The following is a 19,276-nucleotide window of genomic DNA, read 5'->3' on the forward strand; positions in this document are numbered from 1 at the left end:
CGGAACTGGAGTTGGACGATTTCGAAGGCCTACGTTGCTGTGGTGCAGATTTGAAGCGGCGACTCTTCTCCCTCAGAGGATCTCAGGAGCTAAACTGTATTTATGTATAGATCATTCTGTTGCTTTCCTGTTGTGTCACAGTTAGGGCTCAAGTCCAAATATTAGCAACAACCCTTATTGTACTCTGCTGTCTCAACTTTGTTTTTATTTGTTGTAAGATGACTTTGTAAAGAATATTATGAGAGAATGCCTTTATTTTGTGAACCACAATTTCCCCTTTGTTCTTTAAACACATCTTTTGTTATGAGGCATAACATCATACAAGAAAAAAAAAAGATATCTTTACATGAGGTATGAAATAAATTGAATTACTTCAAAAGCCTGTTTTCTGTGATGGATTTTAAGAATACACAGATACATGCAGGTGAAATTACTGTCAATCAGGATATCATAAGAGTTCATCAAGAACTCCTCATAAGTATAGAAAGACATCTAAAGTTAAAGCTGATGTTTGCCTTCACCTTTACCTTTTGTGACTGCAGGATGCAGTGAGAGTCGGCCACGTCTGTTTACATTGAAGCTAATAGCACTTTACGGCTAACAGCAGTTAAACTGTCTGGATTTTACCAGCTCGCAAACACGTCGTCCAGCATAATCCACTCTGTTCTTATCCAGCTCTGCCCAGTAATCCACAAGCAGTTTGAGCTAAAAACAAACTAGAACCCTTTCAGTTCGGCCAAACGTTTGGATTATTGAGAATATAAACACAAATATTGCTGGGATGATGAAATATGTGCCGATAAGTGTTTATCTGAACATTGTGGTGTCATACTGAAGTTGACCTTTGACCTTTTGGATGTCAAATGCCATATCTCACCCTGTCAAACTCAGTGCTTGAAGCTCCACTGTTTTGACGTCTGGACTTGGACCTCAGCTGATGTTCTGCCTCCTCTGGCAGCTTCTGCTGCTGCCATGGTTGTGCTGTGAGATTGTCTCAACTTTTTTATTCTGATGTGGGCATTTTAGGAAATCTGAGGTGCTAAGGGGGCTTATTTCTTCCGACCCAGCAGAAAATGGACATAAAGGCCTACAAAGTATGAATCCCAAGAAGCCCCACCTGAGGCCCCTCTGCCCCTGATTGGGTACTTGTGGAATGAGGTGGAGCCTGAATGAGAAGGAGAGGGTCTTCACGGCGTGTGGGTGGGAAAATAGAGAACACTGGTTTGGTTTGATTGAAGGTCAGAACAGATACGACTGTTTGTTTCAGCCTCTAACCCCCGACTTAATGGTGCGTACTCTTGAGGGTACCTCAAGCTGGGGAACCATGGAAACAAATTATTTCAAAATAATAATATGCAATCTTTAAATCTATCAAGCTATTTTGGTCACTTATACTTCAGTTGAGAGCAAAGTTTGATTACAATCTGGCGGCAGAAACTTTCATCAAGATCTCTTAGTAGCAGATATTACAAATCAAAGCAATAAGTGGAACTACTCAAGCTCATTATAGTAAATGAATTTATCTACAAACAACTCAGCTTAGTGGGACTTTGTGGGTCGTCTTTAAACAACTCACTTTGTCCTTTTCATCCTCTTGATGCTGTGAATCCTGAATATTCATAAGAGAGATAAAGAGCAGTTCTTCAAGGTTGAAATATCCTCTGGTGAATGGAAATTATTTCCATCGCTGACTTCAGTAATATTTCATTTTCATTCTGCAGGGTTTTTTGCTAAGAAGAAGAGTGGCAGAGAGGTCATCGGTTATTCTAATCAGAATCATGTTTTATATCAAAGAAGCAAAATGTTAAGGGCATGAAATATCCCACAGTCTATCGTGAGGATCTGCACTCAACCCTCATAGATATTAACACAGTAAATATGCTCGTGTTTTCCTGTCAGAGGTCTGTGTCCTTTCCTGAGAAATTAATGAAAATGACAAAAATAATTCTGAAATGTTAAAGAAATGCAAATCCATGACTGAAAACATCCTATTATCTGTGCCAGATGTTTTTCCATAATTATATTTCACGAGAACTTAAAAAAATAAAACAAATGCTTATAAATGCTTGACAAGTTGCAAAGACAAAAAAAAAAAAACCCAAAAAACAAAAAACGAGCCAATCCTTTAACTTTGATTTCATGAATCTGGGCCTGGTATATTTTGGAGTAATTGCGCTTTAAGTCAGAAGCACATACACTCCTACACTAAAACCCAGCCAAGTAAAGTAAACTACAATATCTAAAATACCCACTAGGTGGCAGTATGGCTCTTCCGTGAGGAGCGTGGATGCTTTTCTTTTTTTTTTTCTAACCTGCAAAACATCCTAGAGTCCCATTTTACATCCCCCCCACAGCTCTTGCTTTTTGTTTTTTTAGTGGCTTTTTTTCTTTCTATTGAATTGCAATTGCAATGCCAGCATGTGCAACTATATGATCTGCAACAACAACAACAAAACCCACTTCTGTCATTTTGAAGCACACTGCTCAGATATTACAGAAATTGCCCAACCAGCGCAGCTGTCTAGGTGGTCTGATCCATCCTTTATAGGTGTCACCTGTCACATGAGCAATCTGGACTCGTCAGATTTTGGGGTGGAACTTGACATGAATATCACGGGTAATGATTGAATCAACTATCAATGCTTGTACAAACTGAAGCGGTCTGCTGTTCACCCAAGTTGGACTTAAATTAACCCAGGAAGGAAAATCCACATGAAACAGCCTTGATCGTGAGACTAATGGTGTCCTGTCATCACAGCTCTGTTTTTCATACTGCTGACGAGAAATTCAAAGCATACTGACAATATCACCAGAGCAATGAGGAGCAGAAACATGGACGCTGCAGGCATCCAACAATTTCATCTCAATGGTGTTACAGATTGCTGCAGGGCTGAGAAGCACCTCAGGGTGCCTGTCGTTGGGCAACCAGAGAGGAGAGTTTACACCGCACCCCACCGGCTGGTTTAGAGTGTCCTCCTCCTCTACAGTATTATGACCATGTTGCGCCACATGAATACCCAGCTGTAGGGGGAAAAAAAACGAGATTTCAAATCAAGAACTTGAAATAAGGTCCAGTCAGTTCAGAATACCGACTATCAGGGCAAACAGTTCCAGATTTAGCGACGGCTCCATCTTAGTTGTTTTATCTTACCTCCCTTACCTCGACCGAGCTGGGCTGTATCACCATTTCTGGAGCAGCGCCTTTACTTCATGTCCATCGTGAATGATTGAGCTTCCCATCTTATCCCTAGAGGAGGCGACAGCCACCCTCCTGAGGGTGACAATGATTAGCTGATAAATGTATTACCCAGGGCGGAAAATTAAGCACATCCTAATATTGATGGAAATGTCTGGGCATGATAATTTCAGATTTTAATATAATAGAAAGACAGCCAGTTGGCCTAGATTGAAGTTTTTGCTCTCTGTGTGTACTTCTACTTGATATTAATGAAAGTAGAATAAATATGAATCATTCACAAAGTTTTTCATGTCTCCTTTGCTTTTTGCCGTGCTCCGCATCCACAAAGCAGTTCTTTTGATACAGCTCGAGGAGTTTTGAATGCTCTGTGTATTGAACGGCTTTTGGGCCACAAATCTCTATGCTGGAAAAAAAGAAAAAGAACAAAAGTCGAACCTGCCAACCAGAACAGTTGCATGTAAGCGTTGGTCTGTGTTTGGGGACAGTAGAGCCTGTCAGCGTGTGGTGAGCTACCTCTGTTTGTTCTTTGGCAAAGACAGCGCCCACCTCCCTGCTTCAGTAGTTGCAGGGAGAGAAAATTCATACATAGTTTCTGCCCCAGTTTCTAGCCAGGGGCAGAGTAATGGAAGTCATTACAGATGCTACGCTCATTCCCAAATCTCCTCTCATAACATCTGAATCACAAGGAGCAATAATTAAGGCAGTTACAGTCGTGATACTCCTCTCTTAAAAATAAATTTCAGTGTAATAATGAATTATTTAAAAACATAAATGAAAACATTCACTTAATAAGAAAAAGTTGCATTATGGATACCGTCACATGAATGTTTTAACAGTATTTCAGGGATACATTGCATGTGTGGGCCTTCATTTCGCACCCTCCGTATTCATGTCATTTCAGAACTTAATCTGTTGATATTAATGGATGTGGACATCCAGCGGAAATGAACTGCATCACAATACCAGCCTGTGGAACCGTTGTAATTATTTGCGTTCTCACTCACTGCTGACGGGAGATTACGACAGACACAAGTCAACACTGTTGCATTTTTCCAGTCGCCAAATGTGTTGATATTGTGATTTCATTTTTGGTATTATTGCATTACTGCAGTGATGCGAGATGTGAGCGCATCTTTAATGAGATCAGCCATAAACATGATCCCAGCACCATCGCATTGGTAGCGTTTCAATAACTCACTGTCATCCAGTGTTTGGGGATCTGTTCTCCTCCTTCACTGCTTCGGCTTCCTCAAAGTCTTAATTCCAACCGTTTCAGAAGATTTCTTACCGTATGCCACCAGAATATGTCATCATTATACCAAGTATTGTGTTTCATAGCCCCAGGAAGGTTCATAGAGAGGGACAAGCCATGTAATCTTAAGTACCCACACACAGATCGGGCAGCAGTGGCATCATGGAGTCAGCCACCTCTGATCAGCATGCCGCTTGGTTTATATGATCACTCTGGAGGCTCTGGAGCAGTTCATCATCACACCGAGGCAGACACCACAGCTTTGTGTTACATCCCTGCTGGATGTCACATAACACTGACATTTTATTAGATTTTATTGACAATAAACCATTTTATATTCTGGAATCCATCTGCACTTTTCACATTTTCTTATTTTCCCTTCTTTCATCTCTCTCTCTCTCTCTCTTTCTCTCTCTCTCTCATTTTCTTTGGCCCTGACTTAAATTTGCAGAATGTTTTGGCAGCAGGCTATTATGGAGGATGTATCTGACTTTCAGCTATTGATTTTGAAGCAAACTCTTGTGCGTGTCTGCTACTGTGAGGGAGAGAAATGTTCGCAAAAACAATTTGAGGTTAAACAATTAGAACAGAACAAAAACATCTCTCAGGAATAAACTGTAGTGGTGCGTGATGAGTCTTTCAGTAGATGAGGACTGATGACTCAGACTGACAGCGGTGACAGAGATGGCCTGTGAGCATGCTGCCTCCCACACAATTATGTGTCTACGGTGAAAGAAATGGAGATACTGGGGCATGATATCACTTGTTGCTCGGTCCAAAATCAGTCTGCAGATTTCAAAGAGAAACTGCACTTTCATGCATCAAACACACATGAGACTAGACATGTTGAGTTGCTGGCATCTGTTGGGGGTATCCACCGATTTAAACGCCTTCCTGCAACAATCAAATGTCAAAAAACAACAACACAAGAGCATGTAAGAGGTTTTGTAAACAAAACAAGACAAATGAAATATTCCTTTTCTCAAAAATTGAAGTGTCCTGTCTTGTTAAACAAATGAGAAATATTAAATGAATCCATCAGGGCATATAAGAGGAGAACTGCATTCACCAAAGGATAAAAGATGACAAGATCAGTATTAAGGGCAGCACGGTGGTGCAGTGGTCAGCACTGTCGGCTCACAGCAAGAAGGTCCTGGGTTTGAGCCCCGGCTCCAGCACGGGATCTTTCTGTGTGAGTCTCCATGTTCTCCCTGTTCCTGTGTGGGTTCTCTCTGGTACTCCAGCTTCCTTCCACAGTCCAAAGACATCAAGAGGGGACGAGGCTGATTGATACTCTAAATTGACCGTAGGTGTGACTGTGAGTGTGGATGGTTGTCTGTCTCTATGTGTTGGCCCTGTGATGGACTGGTGACCCATCCAGGGTGAACCCTGCCTCCTGGCCGAAGGCTGCTGGGATAGGCTCCAGCCCCTTTAACAGAATAAGCGGTAGAAAATGGATGGATGGATGGACAAGGATCTAATGTCACTGAAACATCTGGTAACTTTAAGCTCAGGATCATACAGATGACATCTCATAACGATTTCTCATTATTATGATATCCAGACCTAATTTTTCATTTCCTTAAGTGAACGCATATTCATGAGATATTTAAGATCATATAGAAAACAAAAGTCCAATATGTCTCCCACAGGAAGTTTACAAAAGTGACCAAAAATGATGCAGAGTGAGTTTAGACTGTAATGAAAACATGCGCAAAGTCTCATTGGATATGTTACAAGGGCTAAAATATTGTATTTCCCCTCCAAAAAAAAAAAAAAATGTAATTTTGACATGAAGTGATGTGAAATCACCTCGTACCCTTGAGAATCGATCAGCGCGTCCTTGTTTTTAAACCTTTATTTGGTACGGCACCATTTTGTACTGTTGTGTTGACATTCAGAGATAGAGAGATAGAGAGATAGAGAGAGAGAGAGAGAGAGAGAGAGAGGAATGGACACAAGTTTTGACTTTGAATGTCTTCGGTGTGTTGCCCTCTGCAGAGTAAAGAAGGGGAGGCAGATGAAATGCGAAGGACTGACACGGGATAACAGATGCTGTGTGGTCACCTTCGCACCGGCCCCTGGCTCACTGAAGTGACGTGCTGCATTTGCACACATCACACACAAGGTTGCATGTCTGAAAGAGAACAATAAAGCTCTACCCCGCCCCCCCACGCCCCCAGGTTGAGAGAGAGGAGGAGGCAAAGAAAACTGTCGGATCGAAAGATCTGAACCAAATCAGGGCGTTAATAACAGGAAGGTGAGAGTCGTGATAGTAATAAAAGCAAAAGAGAACGTGTTCGTGCTTCCTATCTTACCTTTTCTCTCTTTAGTAAAGGACGAAAAAAATCTGTTTAACTGCCCTTTCACTTTTCTCCACAACCACTCATCCAATCTGCACCCAGCATGTGTTGCTAGGGTATAGAACAGAATCCTGGGCCCTCTCTCTGGGCCCTCTCTCTGGGCCCTCTCTCTGGGCCCTCTCTCTGGGCCCCCCCTTATCAGAAACTTTGGTTTGTTGGGTGTTGAAGTTGATTCAAGAAAATGTTCAAAAGGTACTTTATCTGTGTAGAAATGTATTTCTATCCCTCATCTCTCTTTGACACCACGGCACGCCGGCGATGCTGCAACAAACATCAACAGCGATGGGAAGTATTTATTCATAGTGGCTCTTATAAATGGCCCTGAGGATCTGTATATTAGTGCAGATGCTCTCTGCATAGAGAGAGCAGGAGCCCTCATTGACTTATCCTTGTAAACCATTCAAAGACACATAAACAAGGACATTTGTTGCTAGAATTTAGTGTTAAACTGATGAGCTCTGCGGTTTAATTTATGAATGCATTATCATCCCATGGCCAGATAAATGCTGAAGTGAACTGCTGAACTGAAGTGACAGTTCACACAAAGAGAGCATTTTGCCCATCAAGTACTCACAAATGGAAATCTTGAGCCCTTCGTCGCCGCATCACTTTGTTTGTTGCTTTTAGGGTGAAATATGACTGTAACCGTCTTGCAGCACTGGAGAGACAGGACGTAGAGTTAGATAATGCAGTGAATAATGACTCAATAATCCGGCTGTGCAAGTTGATATCTTTTCTCAGATGTGATTTCTAAAATTTGCTTTTTTTTTTTCTTAATTGCTGCAGCAGCTCCCAAACTTTAGCTTTGACACCCATTAACCTCGGTGCAAACTATGCGCGCACACACACACACACACACACACACACACACACACACACACACACACACACACCATTTACTTTTTGATCTTTAAAAGTGATAGTTTTTATAGGCTTTTTGGAATTTTTATATTTTGTTTCATTATAGAAAAGCATCCTGTGACTGCTGCTTGATAATCTTGGATGTCCTGTTTGATTTATAGAGACTAAATTATCAGTGTTGTCTTCATCTCAAAGCTTTGGTGATAATTCATAGCTCACGAAGGATGAAAAGCCCCGATGACATAAATGAAAAACACAACAACACTTATTTCAGAATGCTTATTAGATATTTCAGGGGATTCTTCTATCCTGCACATGGCCTTAAATGGAACACATAATCAACTCGGACAATATAAAAGCTATGTTAACCAATATACTTTTTGAATTACCACCAAAACGACTTCTTCCTGTATGTTTTATCCCTTTGCTCTCATTTATCTTTGAAGACATTTGTCTTCAAAGTCCTTACAACTCCAAACTGATGACCATCAAGAAGCAAAGAAGAACGTGGCACAGGGTGAATAGTGAAGAGAGGAATCTTGTAATAATGGAAGTTACCGACACAGTGTAGGGTTTTTGTTGCAAGGAAAATACAGCACAACTGTGACACATTTAGATTCACATTCACGTGTCAAAACAGTAGCTGTGATGATTTTATTAAAGTTACTTTTCTGTTTTGTTTACAATTGTTATCCATTAATGACCCTAAACACAAAAGAAATAATTGATGTGAGCTCCATGTGTACAAATGGAATCAAACCTATCATGCTTAAACAAAATAATACATTAAACCTTTTTTTTTTTCTTTCTTCTCTGAATCAGTAAAATGCAAACACATCTCTTGATTTCATTTTTTTACACTTTTGGGACAAAGAGTGTGTCTCATAATCAGACTGAGGGGACATAACTCATATAAATAACTACTATCATATCAAGCAAAAGAAGACAGGGCGACGTAGCCTGACAAAGATCGCGCATTCAAGGAATAAACGGTGCTACAGTGTCATACAGTCAGAGGTGGGTAGCAATGAATCTAGTACTCCATTACAGGTACTTAAGTACGTTTTTTTACTCAATTGTACTAACAGGAGTAGTCTTAATACCAAATTCCTTTCTTGCTCAAGTGCATTTACTATTTTAAAATAAAGTTTGTTACATTAGACTACTTTCTTCTTACTAATTTGTTTGATTTTACCAAAATCGTATCCATAATTTTGTTTCAAGGCAAATCTGATATTGATGCTATTAAATACGACACATTATAGTACCATACATAAGTCAATCATCAGTTAAGACAAAAGTTATTTTTTTGAAACTCATACTAAAGTCAATATTTTGATAAGTAATTTTTCATCCTTTCTTTCACGTGAGTACATTTATTGCTCATTCTACCCACCTCTGCATACAGCATATACAGCCATAACTGGAGAAGCACTTAGCCACAGTCATCATCATCATCATCATCATCATCATCATCATGCACATTTGAGCAACAATTACTGTTCATGTCTTCTTCCTCTCTACATTTCTGATGTATAATTTAACAATTAACAATTCGTTAAAAGCGCTAAACAGTCCTGGCACATTTCCATTCATTCCAACTGTGTTTGTCCTCACTGTTTGTTTCTTCTTCTCTGGTATAATGTGAGACCCACGCTGTGACAGAGAGACAAGCTTAAAACTAAAGATCAAAAATGGCTCTTGCATGGTCAACTTTCCTGCTTGCATCTGTGAAGACTCCCAGTCATCCAGGTATATCTGAGTGCTTGAAGATGTTTAACCTCTCATCTAAAGGCATCCTCGGTTCTAACCACATGATTTGGAGTCCCAGGCATTTAAAAGTGAACCATTACCTTCCCTCCAGTTGCCATCACCCAGAACTCCCTGTTGTCACTTCAAGTGCCAGACCTTTGTCTTGCTGATTGGAATATGCATTATAACTCGATGATTCTGTATGTTAGCCTAAAGGGACAGTCAAATTGGCTCTCGGCTACTCCATCAAAACAGCCTGTCTGCCATGTTGTCCCCAAAGCCAGCAGTATGAAGCATAAACCTGTGCAAAGAGTGCAACAAAAAAATTGTTTTGGCTTTTGCTTTTGGAGGGTTTGTCCATTTCTCTGTGTGAAGTTCACGGTTGTTGATCCACCTAGCTGCTAGTGCTACGCAATACATAGGAAACTCACCTTGAGCATGCACAACAAACACGTCACATAATACAGCTTGGACTGTGATACCTAAATGCCAGAACATTTCGGGGCTTGAGCATAAGAACTAGGAGGAATCTGGAACAACTGAAACTGAATACAGGTTTTGTGTACAAACAGCTCTGACTAAAGCTGAGAGTGACACACAGACGCGTGGTGGGATACTACAAACATTAATTAGAAAACGCCAGACCCCGACTGCACGACTAGCCCCAAAAACCACAGCTGCACCCAGGGAATTCAACTCAAGACAGGGAGGAAAATTAATATCAGTAACTTTGATATTTCTGTTCTCTGCATCCAGAATCATGATGCATCTCATTGAAGCGCACATGACATATTGACAACGAATAGATGTAATACATGGCTTGAGATCGGCCTGCATTCTTTGCACATAGGCCCTATTTGGGGCCCATCAGCAAACCATCAGGGCACCTCCTGAGGGTAGTGACTACACGCGGCATCCATCCAGATCACATCTTCCTAACATCAAGTTTTTAACAAAACATTTCCTGCTCTTTATGGCATTAAGTTCATCATGTTTAATACAACTCAACTTGTTACACGGTCAGTACACGGTCACACCAAGTATACAGGGGCACCTATGGGCACAGGTCAAGTTCTAGAGACCAGTAAACGAGTATGATTCAAGCTGAGGTGACTGATAAATGATGTTGTAAATGCCTGGGATGTCCCAGCAGTCAGGTAGTGAAGAGGCATTCCTGATGGGGAGGGGGGGAAATATCATCAAACACATTTTAAGTTGCACTTAGATCATATGAACATTAAAACATGCTTCTGGAGAATGTTGGTCTTGTTGCTTTCACTGATTCCTTTTAAAATTCTTCTCCTTGTGTATGAGTGTGTATGGGTGGGAGGGCTGACGTGCCAGGGTGTCTTTGTCAGTGTGACAGTGTAGGCAGTTGACTTGGTTCAGGATTCAGTTGTTAGTCATAATCCACCAGGAAGCTGAAGAAACATGCGAGAGAAGGGGCAGAACCAGGGGGGGGAGGTTGAGAAAGAGAGAGTTTTAACGTATTTTCGCACCATTCTACTGTGTGTCTTGAAGGCCATATCGGATTTCTATTTCTGAGGGAAATATTAGAATTATGTGCTATTTTGGGTGGTGACAATGACAAAAATGTCAAAAAGAAGACTCAGAGCTGTAAATACACTGTACAAGATAACATCTACCATTCATACATCCATCATGACATGACCTGTAGTCAGCGCAACCAGCCTAAACTGGACAGAATAACTGGATTATTTTGACAACTGGCTGCTGGTGTAAATATCTGCAGCTGCAGTACAAAAAAAATAGCACTGTTTTATTTATTTTTTCTATTATGCATTCTGGACTAGACTCCTTCTTGCTTGCTATATGTACCTCATAAAATTTCCCTCCTCTCCCTCAGAGACCTGTGGCAGAGGAACTAATGATGACTGTCTTTGAGAGAAAAATAGTATAAAGTTTTACAGGCCTTATGTATATCTCGGCTATGTATATCCTGAAATCCAGCAAATAAATAATGAAAGAGAGATGCTGACTTCTAATTCAGAAAACTGTCGCAAGTGCATCACCAGCTGTTCAGCTGTTGTTCCTTTCCGTCCAACTCTGGCTTCCCATAGCAGCCTTGTGACTCAAATCTGACCCATATGTTTGATGGGATTAGTTTTAGTCCAAAACAGTCAGCATGAATAATATCCAAGTCCCATGTGTGGAAGTAAACCACCGTGTGCGATAACTTAGCAACCAGCTAACTCTCCCGACCAGCAAACTCTCCCTCGTCAGTTGATATAAAGATGCATTTCTGAAGCTTGTATAGAAACAAATGAATCACGAATGCAGCCTGGATCAGAGTGGCAGTGATTCATTCCACTCTGACACACGTCGATCCTGCTAATGAATAACATAACGACAAATATACGAGATGTGCGTCAGATGAAAGTCATGTTGTGATTCTTTCTTACAGCTTGCATAATACTATTCATATTCTTCATATGAATGGAAATGATAATTAGCAACTTGTGGCATGATGGGATCTGCTCCTGTAGAAGACTCACAGGATACCAGCTGCCTTTATGAGCGAAGTTGTCCAGTTTTCATGTTTAACGTCGTAATGCAGTCAGATCCTACTTGACTGGAGTGCTGCCAACCAGGAGGGTTAACCCATACTAATATTTGTGCCCATGCTGGATATACAGACCTGGGAGTAACATGGTAGATACTACTTCAGCATCCTCCAACATGTCTATGACGCAACGCTGGAAGTCTTTACTGTCATTGGACTGCAGGTAGCTTCAGAAACAATGAGGAAGAGAGAGGGGGGGGGGGGATCAGAGTAAAGCTTCATTTACAGCAACATAATATGTCTCCTACAGAGAATACATCAGAATATCCAAAATTTTCCAAATGTAAACACACATGGACATGTGTTCACACCATGGTACCACGTGTGTCACATAGAGCATATGTGGAAAACATGTTCATGGGTTATTATAACATGTGGAGCACATGTTATCCACATGTTACTCATTATCCAAAAGTTTGGTTTTCTTCGAATGTCTTTGGACTATCATTTATGTGCAAAATGAATCAGGAGGACCTGTTTGGTCTCCAACAGTCGTTAAAGTCTCTCATGCAATCCCACAGGTTTTCTCATGTAATCCCACAGGTTTTCTCATGCAATCCCACAGGTTTTCTCATGTAATCCCATAGGTTTTCTCATGTAATCCCATAGGTTTTCTCATGCAATCCCATAGGTTTTCTCATGTAATCCCATAGGTTTTCTCATGTAATCCCACAGGTTTTCTCATGTAATCCCATAGGTTTTCTCATGCAATCCCACAGGTTTTCTCATGCAATCCCACAGGTTTTCTCATGCAATCCCACAGGTTTTCTCATGTAATCCCACAGGTTTTCTCATGCAATCCCACAGGTTTTCTCATGTAATCCCACAGGTTTTCTCATGCAATCCCACAGGTTTTCTCATGCAATCCCACAGGTTTTCTCATGTAATCCCACAGGTTTTCTCATGCAATCCCACAGGTTTTCTCATGTAATCCCACAGGTTTTCTCATGCAATCCCACAGGTTTTCTCATGCAATCCCACAGGTTTTCTCATGTAATCCCACAGGTTTTCTCATGCAATCCCACAGGTTTTCACATGGTAAGTAACAATGGTTCAACCAGTTACACAATTTTTTACATGTGCAGAGTGCATAGAATAGCGTGTGTTCATGCTACTGTGATACATTTCCATGTTAAATTTCAAATTTTTGTTTGTCATATCTACACGTGATTATATAAATTGTTTTCCAATAAGGGGTTAACTGCCAGCTGTTGATGACTGTAATGATGTATTTTTATGCCTTGCTGAATTTCATATTTTATATAAGAGAATCTCAAAGTATTTTGATTTGATATGGTGTCAGGTGACCCTAAAAATGTCACAAAAGGAATGTTGAGTGTAAAAAAGAATCTTAAAAAAGCAAACTCTTCATGTGGCTCGTATTTTTTGAAAATCATCTTTGTAGAACTTTTAAACCATTTTCTAATCCCACACCACAGGTCCGTCCAACATGCTGTGGATCCTAGATTAATATATTGATGTGAGTGGCACAGATACCGATTTAGACTAGATCTGTGTGTATTTGTTTGTGTGCACGCGCACGTGTGTGTGTGCATTTGAAAGAGAGAGAGAGAGAGAGAGAGAGAGAGAGAGAGAGACAGAGACAGAGAGACAGAGAGATTGGCAGGGTGTTTGGCACTCTTAACTATTGATGGAAATATTCTCCACCAGTGAAGATGAACAGATGGCCCTTCTCTCAGTTCACACACACACACACACACACACACACACACACACACACACACACACACACACACACACACACACACACACACACACACACACACAAACAGAATGCCATACTAACCTCATCCAGGAGATGCGGTCTTGCCAGAACTCATAAATTGTGTAACATGACTTTCCCGGGAGCCTCTGAACAGACACACTGAGAGCAAGATGGAGATTGAAAGTAGAGTCGGTCAGGAAGAGAATACAAGGTAGACAGTTAGCACTCAGCAATGTTCACTGACATGAAAACATTGGAACTATTTGAGACTGCAAGCAAAGCCTCTTGCTAGACAGCACGCTAACTTGTTAACATCCATCACCGACGCATCAAAGCTGCTATAATATCCCATGAGGACTGATGGGACAGTGCTCACTGAAATAGTCTTTTTTTCTGAGTTGTTCAGTTTTTGAACAATTGATATTCTGATTCGCCTAAAAACGAACAAGACACATACTGCAGGTTGTCAGGGTGAGCTGAGGTGGCATCTACGTAACTCCTCAGGACTTTACGGAAGTTGTCCAGGTCTTCATCGGTCACCGACATCTGCTTTTGAACCAGCAGGATGTTCTGTTGGGAGGAATAACATGACATAAGTGGATTCCCAGAGGGAAAACAGGTATTTAAGTGAGTACATTTGTAGTGTGTGGATATTTTGGTAGTTCCTCCCAACTGCAAAGAGCAGTTTGATGGTAGGGTCATGGTTAGGTTCAGATCAGAGCAGGGGTTTAGGTGTGGAACTTATAAGCAATGGCTAGATAATGCATGATGTATTTTCCTATTCAACTTGTGTTAATTTATGCCTTTCAACTACTCACAAATATGTTTCTTGAGCTCCCAAAGATGTTTTTTTTCCCTCTTGTATCATTTCTTTGAGACTCCAGAATGCAGCAAGAGCCAGCCGTGTTTATTTAGCTTGAAACCGATGGCAACTGACTGAACCACGTCTCCTGAGCCATATGCTCAGTACCTGAGCTAAAAACAAATAAACTATAATACTTCCAGTTTTGCACCGCCGTGGACCTGCGAGGCTGAGTGCGAGTGAGTTGCTTCAGCAGAATGCATCAGCTCCTGGTTTTCTGCGCCACCATGAATGGGTGCTTAACTGAAAAGATCATAACTTTGTAGATTAAAGAGGCTAGAAAGATTGAATATGGATTATACTGAATGCTGCACTTGAGAATTTCTAGGTAGATGTTTTTGAGCAGTTTTTCCATCGTTAGCCACCAGTCAACGTTGGCTTTAAGTGGGACATACATGTCTGGATCGTTCCACATTCTGGAGTCACATGGAAGTAATACAGGAGAGTGACATTAGACCTTTATGAGCTCAAGGCGTCTATTTGTGAGTGCTAAAAGGCAATTACACTTTAAGTGAGGTAACAAAAAGGTTTGTGTTATCGCATTTGTCTTTATTTGTTACTGAAACTCCTCATTGGCTGGTGAAGAAGCAATAGCACTACTCACACGAGATTAGTCCAGTTGCCATTTTTTATGCTTTTTTGAGACTTACCATGAAGAAAATACCTTTTGAATGTTATATAAGACTTGTTTCTCTCGATTACCTGCTTCCCATATAAATCCACTGCTCCACCCACACACCCACACACGCATAATGGAATAGAAGACACTTTCAAAAATTTTTTCTCCTTATTGATGGAGTTGCCTGGCTACCGAGCGTCATCCCTGCATCTCGCAGAGCCTCAGTGTCCTCCTCAGGGACGTTCGGATTGAACTAAGGTCCTCTGCCTGACATGAGCTCTCCCACTGCGCCATCTCACCCTGTTTGCTTTCACAGCAATGCAAAGCGAATCACTGATGCAACCAGAATAAACCCCAACTCTATCATATGGCTTCTTTTGTAAGAGCTCTTTCCACAGAGTTAAAGTTAAAAGTAGGAAGACATTCGCTTTCCTACTTAATAACTTGCAGAGAGTGAGTTTGGTTTTATGTGCGATGCAGTTATATTGGGCTCAGCAATCTGTTCGAACGGCTTGCAATTCTAAAATTATATTCATTTCTGCGTTCGAGCATCCAAAATCTAAGATTAGAGAAAAATAATCAAATAAACAGAGAGCGAGAGAGACACAGAGAGAGATATTTCCCCTCGATGCTAAGTTAGATGTTGATCAATATCTATTCACTCAGTATTTCTGGTATAAATGCTTTGATATGAGAGACCCTAGTTATCTTCAACAATGGGTTACTCACTCACCCGTCTGTGGGTGTTTTATGCACTTCATTTTCTTTTGTTCAAATGTGAACACTCTCAGGCTGTCATTCGATTCAGACTCATCTCTTGTTCGAACGTTGAATGGTTAAAATGACCTAACAGTGGTTTAGAGGCTCGTCATATCAGGGTTTTACACTGGAAAACATAGAACGTCACCCTCTACTGTGCGCCATTGTTCTACTTGGCCAACTGTTCTATCTAACTGGCAACTGTCTTACTTGTTCTGACTAATTGTGACACCAACCTCAGTTGTTATATTTGAATGTTTTAATCACTCTGCTTGATTTGGACTGTGACGCACAACCACACTAACAGTGTAACTGGTAAAAAAAAAAGGTCCTTTTCACAATGAACTGATGACACATTCAGTTCATGAAATGTTACAAAATTTGTAAAATACTTATTACAAATATAGACAAATGTTTACATGACTTCTTTTTTTACTGCTTTGGGACCATAATTCAAAGATTCTTATCATAAATAGCAGTGTCATAAATTAGTAAAAAAAAAAAAAAAAAAAAAAAAGAGAAAATGCAGCAAATTCTCATATTTCAGTTTAAAATCGGTAATCACTTAACATTTCTATCTGAAACTGTACAAAATCCGTATACTTAATTAACAGTTGGTTGTTTAATAGATTATCAAATATTATAAGTATTTTTGCATCTCGATTTGTGCTGTATTTAGCAGCCTACAGCATATTGTAGTACTGTGTGATATTATAACACGTTATGCCTCTATGATTATTTGACCTGCTCTGTGCCTGTCACAAGACCAGTATTCTTCAACCTTGACTGAAAAATTCATGATATTTTTGCAGACTTACAGACTTATACGTGCTGGCCAGTGTGTCCTCTTTCAGTGGCTCCAATTTGGGACTCTGAAACAGGATGGTAACAAATGTGAGCGGGGTTCCATGGTGACATCAGCCATGGTGTGGAACACAAAAAACAGACTGAAATTGGACTTTTAATGAAAAACAAGCAGGGACATGTAATTCTGAGGATACGTTCAATTTTCCACCCTATCTGTGGACCACAAAAGTATGATGTTATGAAAAAAACAAAATACAGAACATAGTTTAAATGAAATGGTCTTTGGTTCTGATAGGATTGTGTGTGTGTGTGTTTGTGTGTGTGTGTGTGTGTGTGTGTGGATGAGAGAGAGCGTGCATGTGTGTATACACAGAGCATAACCTTTGAAAACTCATTCTGTTGCTTTTGAGGAAGGGAGTGATACGGACAGAACGTGGTGTTGAGGTGTGTGGAAGGATAACACGCGCAAGTTATGATTTGTTTTGATATTGAATTCTGGGTCTGCCTGTATTGATAGACCCATGGGGATACGGAGAGAGAAAACGCTTGAAAAAAGATGGAGGAGCTGAAGAGCGAACGGAGAAAAACAAGCGCTCATCAAGAAAAAAGACTTCAGAACATGAGAGTGGGAGACCGAAGAAACATGAATGAGAGGAGAGCGAGCTTCGACTCTGACAAGATAGCTGTGATATGATACATGATACATGATACATGATATATTCTGAACCCCAGGAAGAGTAGCTGCCACCCGGGTGGTAGCTAATGGGATTCAGATTAAAAAAAAACAAACAAACAATCCACATGATGCCAAGAAGCAGGGATGCAATCATTAAACCACTCATGGGGTTTGATCAAAATCCCTCTTTGATAAGTCCAGAAAAATAACATTGATATTTATATCCTGGCCTAGAACAGTCCTCATGTTCTGGATCGCCTTCAAAAGTTAAAAACTTTGTTAAATTCTTGGAATATTACATATCTTTACACATGGTTCAATCAAAAGGAGGTAAACCAGTAATGATAACTGCTGGTAACTGGATTGTGTGTGAAGATTCTGGATCTGGTGTCACTATTTCGTCCGTTAGTAGCCCAGCTTCACCAGCTTACTCTTTTACAGGAAGATTTTCCAAAATCCTGTGAACATTGTGGCGTATTGCCCTCATACAAACACCATAAGCATCTATATGGTTCATCAATACTGCCGAACTGGTGTGTTCGTACTCACGGTACTACATTTAGTCTCCACCTGTATGTGGAAAACACGAGGGCATCGTTTAGTGTAATAACCAGGAAATTAAAAAATGATTTGTGTGCCAGTGCTGAGTTGAATACACAATACACAGCACGACGGACAGTTTTTGCAGGTTTCGACCTAACAGAGTGAAAATGTCTGTTCCAGCAGGCTGTTATTTTCCACCTCAGTGGTAAAACCATTCAGGCGCTAAACTGACACCTTGTCCCAGATATAATCATAAAAACACAACAGCGCACCCTCAATTCAGCGAAAGCTGCCGTAATTTCAAAGTTGTATAAATGCAGCCAAGCGGGAAGGATTGCACGCACTTCTGAAAAGATTGGGTTCAGAGCTGTTAAAATAGTTCTGTTGGGTGACTTATTATTTTTCATGATATATATTTATTTTTTTGACATGCGGCACTCAAATTTGACATCTTTGTAATTTCATGAAATTGAAATAATCTTCCAAAAAGTCACAAAGTGATTCTCAGGAGACCAAATACACACACTAAAAGAGGCTTCATCCCAAAAGACCACCTGGATTAAAAAAAATAAAAAAAACATCAAATACATCGAACTCAGAATGACTATTGATGAAGTTAGTCCAAGTAAAGCTAGAGTTAATAGTTACATGATCAATCATGACATATGGCTCTCGCAGAGACCCATTTGTAGGTATCGAGGTAGAACTCTTCCATACTTGACACTCCAGTTTATCCAGCAGTTGCTGCAGCCTGTGGATTTGCGAGCACCAGTTCTCTCCACCCTCTGAGCTCACACCTGGAAACAACACCATGCAAAAAGCATCAGAAGAACTAAAAACCTTCCAGACTAATCCTGAATACAAGCTGTGCATCCATAATGTCTATCTGATAACATCGATGTTTGGGAGTTGGGCGATAAATATTCCCTTTCGGTGTTTAATCCTCTGAATGGTATCCGGCAAACAGGCTAGAAATTAAAATGGTCAGATGTATAAAAGGTTTACAAAGAGACGGATCTCTGATACCAAACTCATCAAAAGGAACATTTTCTGTTATTATGGTCTGTTTTGTTACAGCATTTAGGAGTAAATTGAGTTCTGGAAAACTGCTGTATCACCAGATCTGAAAGAAGGAGACTGCAGCATACGAGCATGTCTAACAGGTAGAAGTGTAATGTGGAAGATGGAACCATCCCCCAGCATGGATTTGGACCTTACAAGAACTGATGAAAATCACCAGTGACTCCAGCCCGGTTCCGTCCTTCCAGTGGAT

At 40.5% G+C, this 19,276-nt stretch overlaps 1 protein-coding gene across 2 annotated transcripts in view; it reads right to left on the minus strand.

The window, feature by feature from the left end:
- Window positions 1-8,183: 8,183 nt before the first annotated feature.
- The window catches only part of necab3 (N-terminal EF-hand calcium binding protein 3), a 37,132-nt gene continuing 26,039 nt past the window's right edge, over window positions 8,184-19,276 (minus strand). The window contains exons 8-13 of one of the 2 annotated variants that reach the window (XM_086199880.1): window positions 18,721-18,800; window positions 16,796-16,849; window positions 14,195-14,307; window positions 13,819-13,896; window positions 12,087-12,178; window positions 8,184-10,848 (exon numbers count right to left, since the gene is read on the minus strand). In XM_086199880.1, coding sequence (XP_086056006.1) covers window positions 10,820-10,848; window positions 12,087-12,178; window positions 13,819-13,896; window positions 14,195-14,307; window positions 16,796-16,849; window positions 18,721-18,800 — 446 coding nt within the window. In that variant the 3' untranslated portion in view covers window positions 8,184-10,819. Of the gene's footprint in view, window positions 10,849-12,086; window positions 12,179-13,818; window positions 13,897-14,194; window positions 14,308-16,795; window positions 16,850-18,651; window positions 18,801-19,276 lie in introns of both variants that reach the window. The other variant, XM_086199879.1, reaches the window with a different exon arrangement.

Source organism: Aulostomus chinensis, chromosome 3 (genome assembly GCF_037954235.1).
Source record: "Aulostomus chinensis isolate RoL2024-O1b breed Wild chromosome 3, RoL_Achi_v1.0, whole genome shotgun sequence".
In the NCBI taxonomy this organism is placed as follows: Eukaryota; Metazoa; Chordata; class Actinopteri; order Syngnathiformes; family Aulostomidae; genus Aulostomus; species Aulostomus chinensis.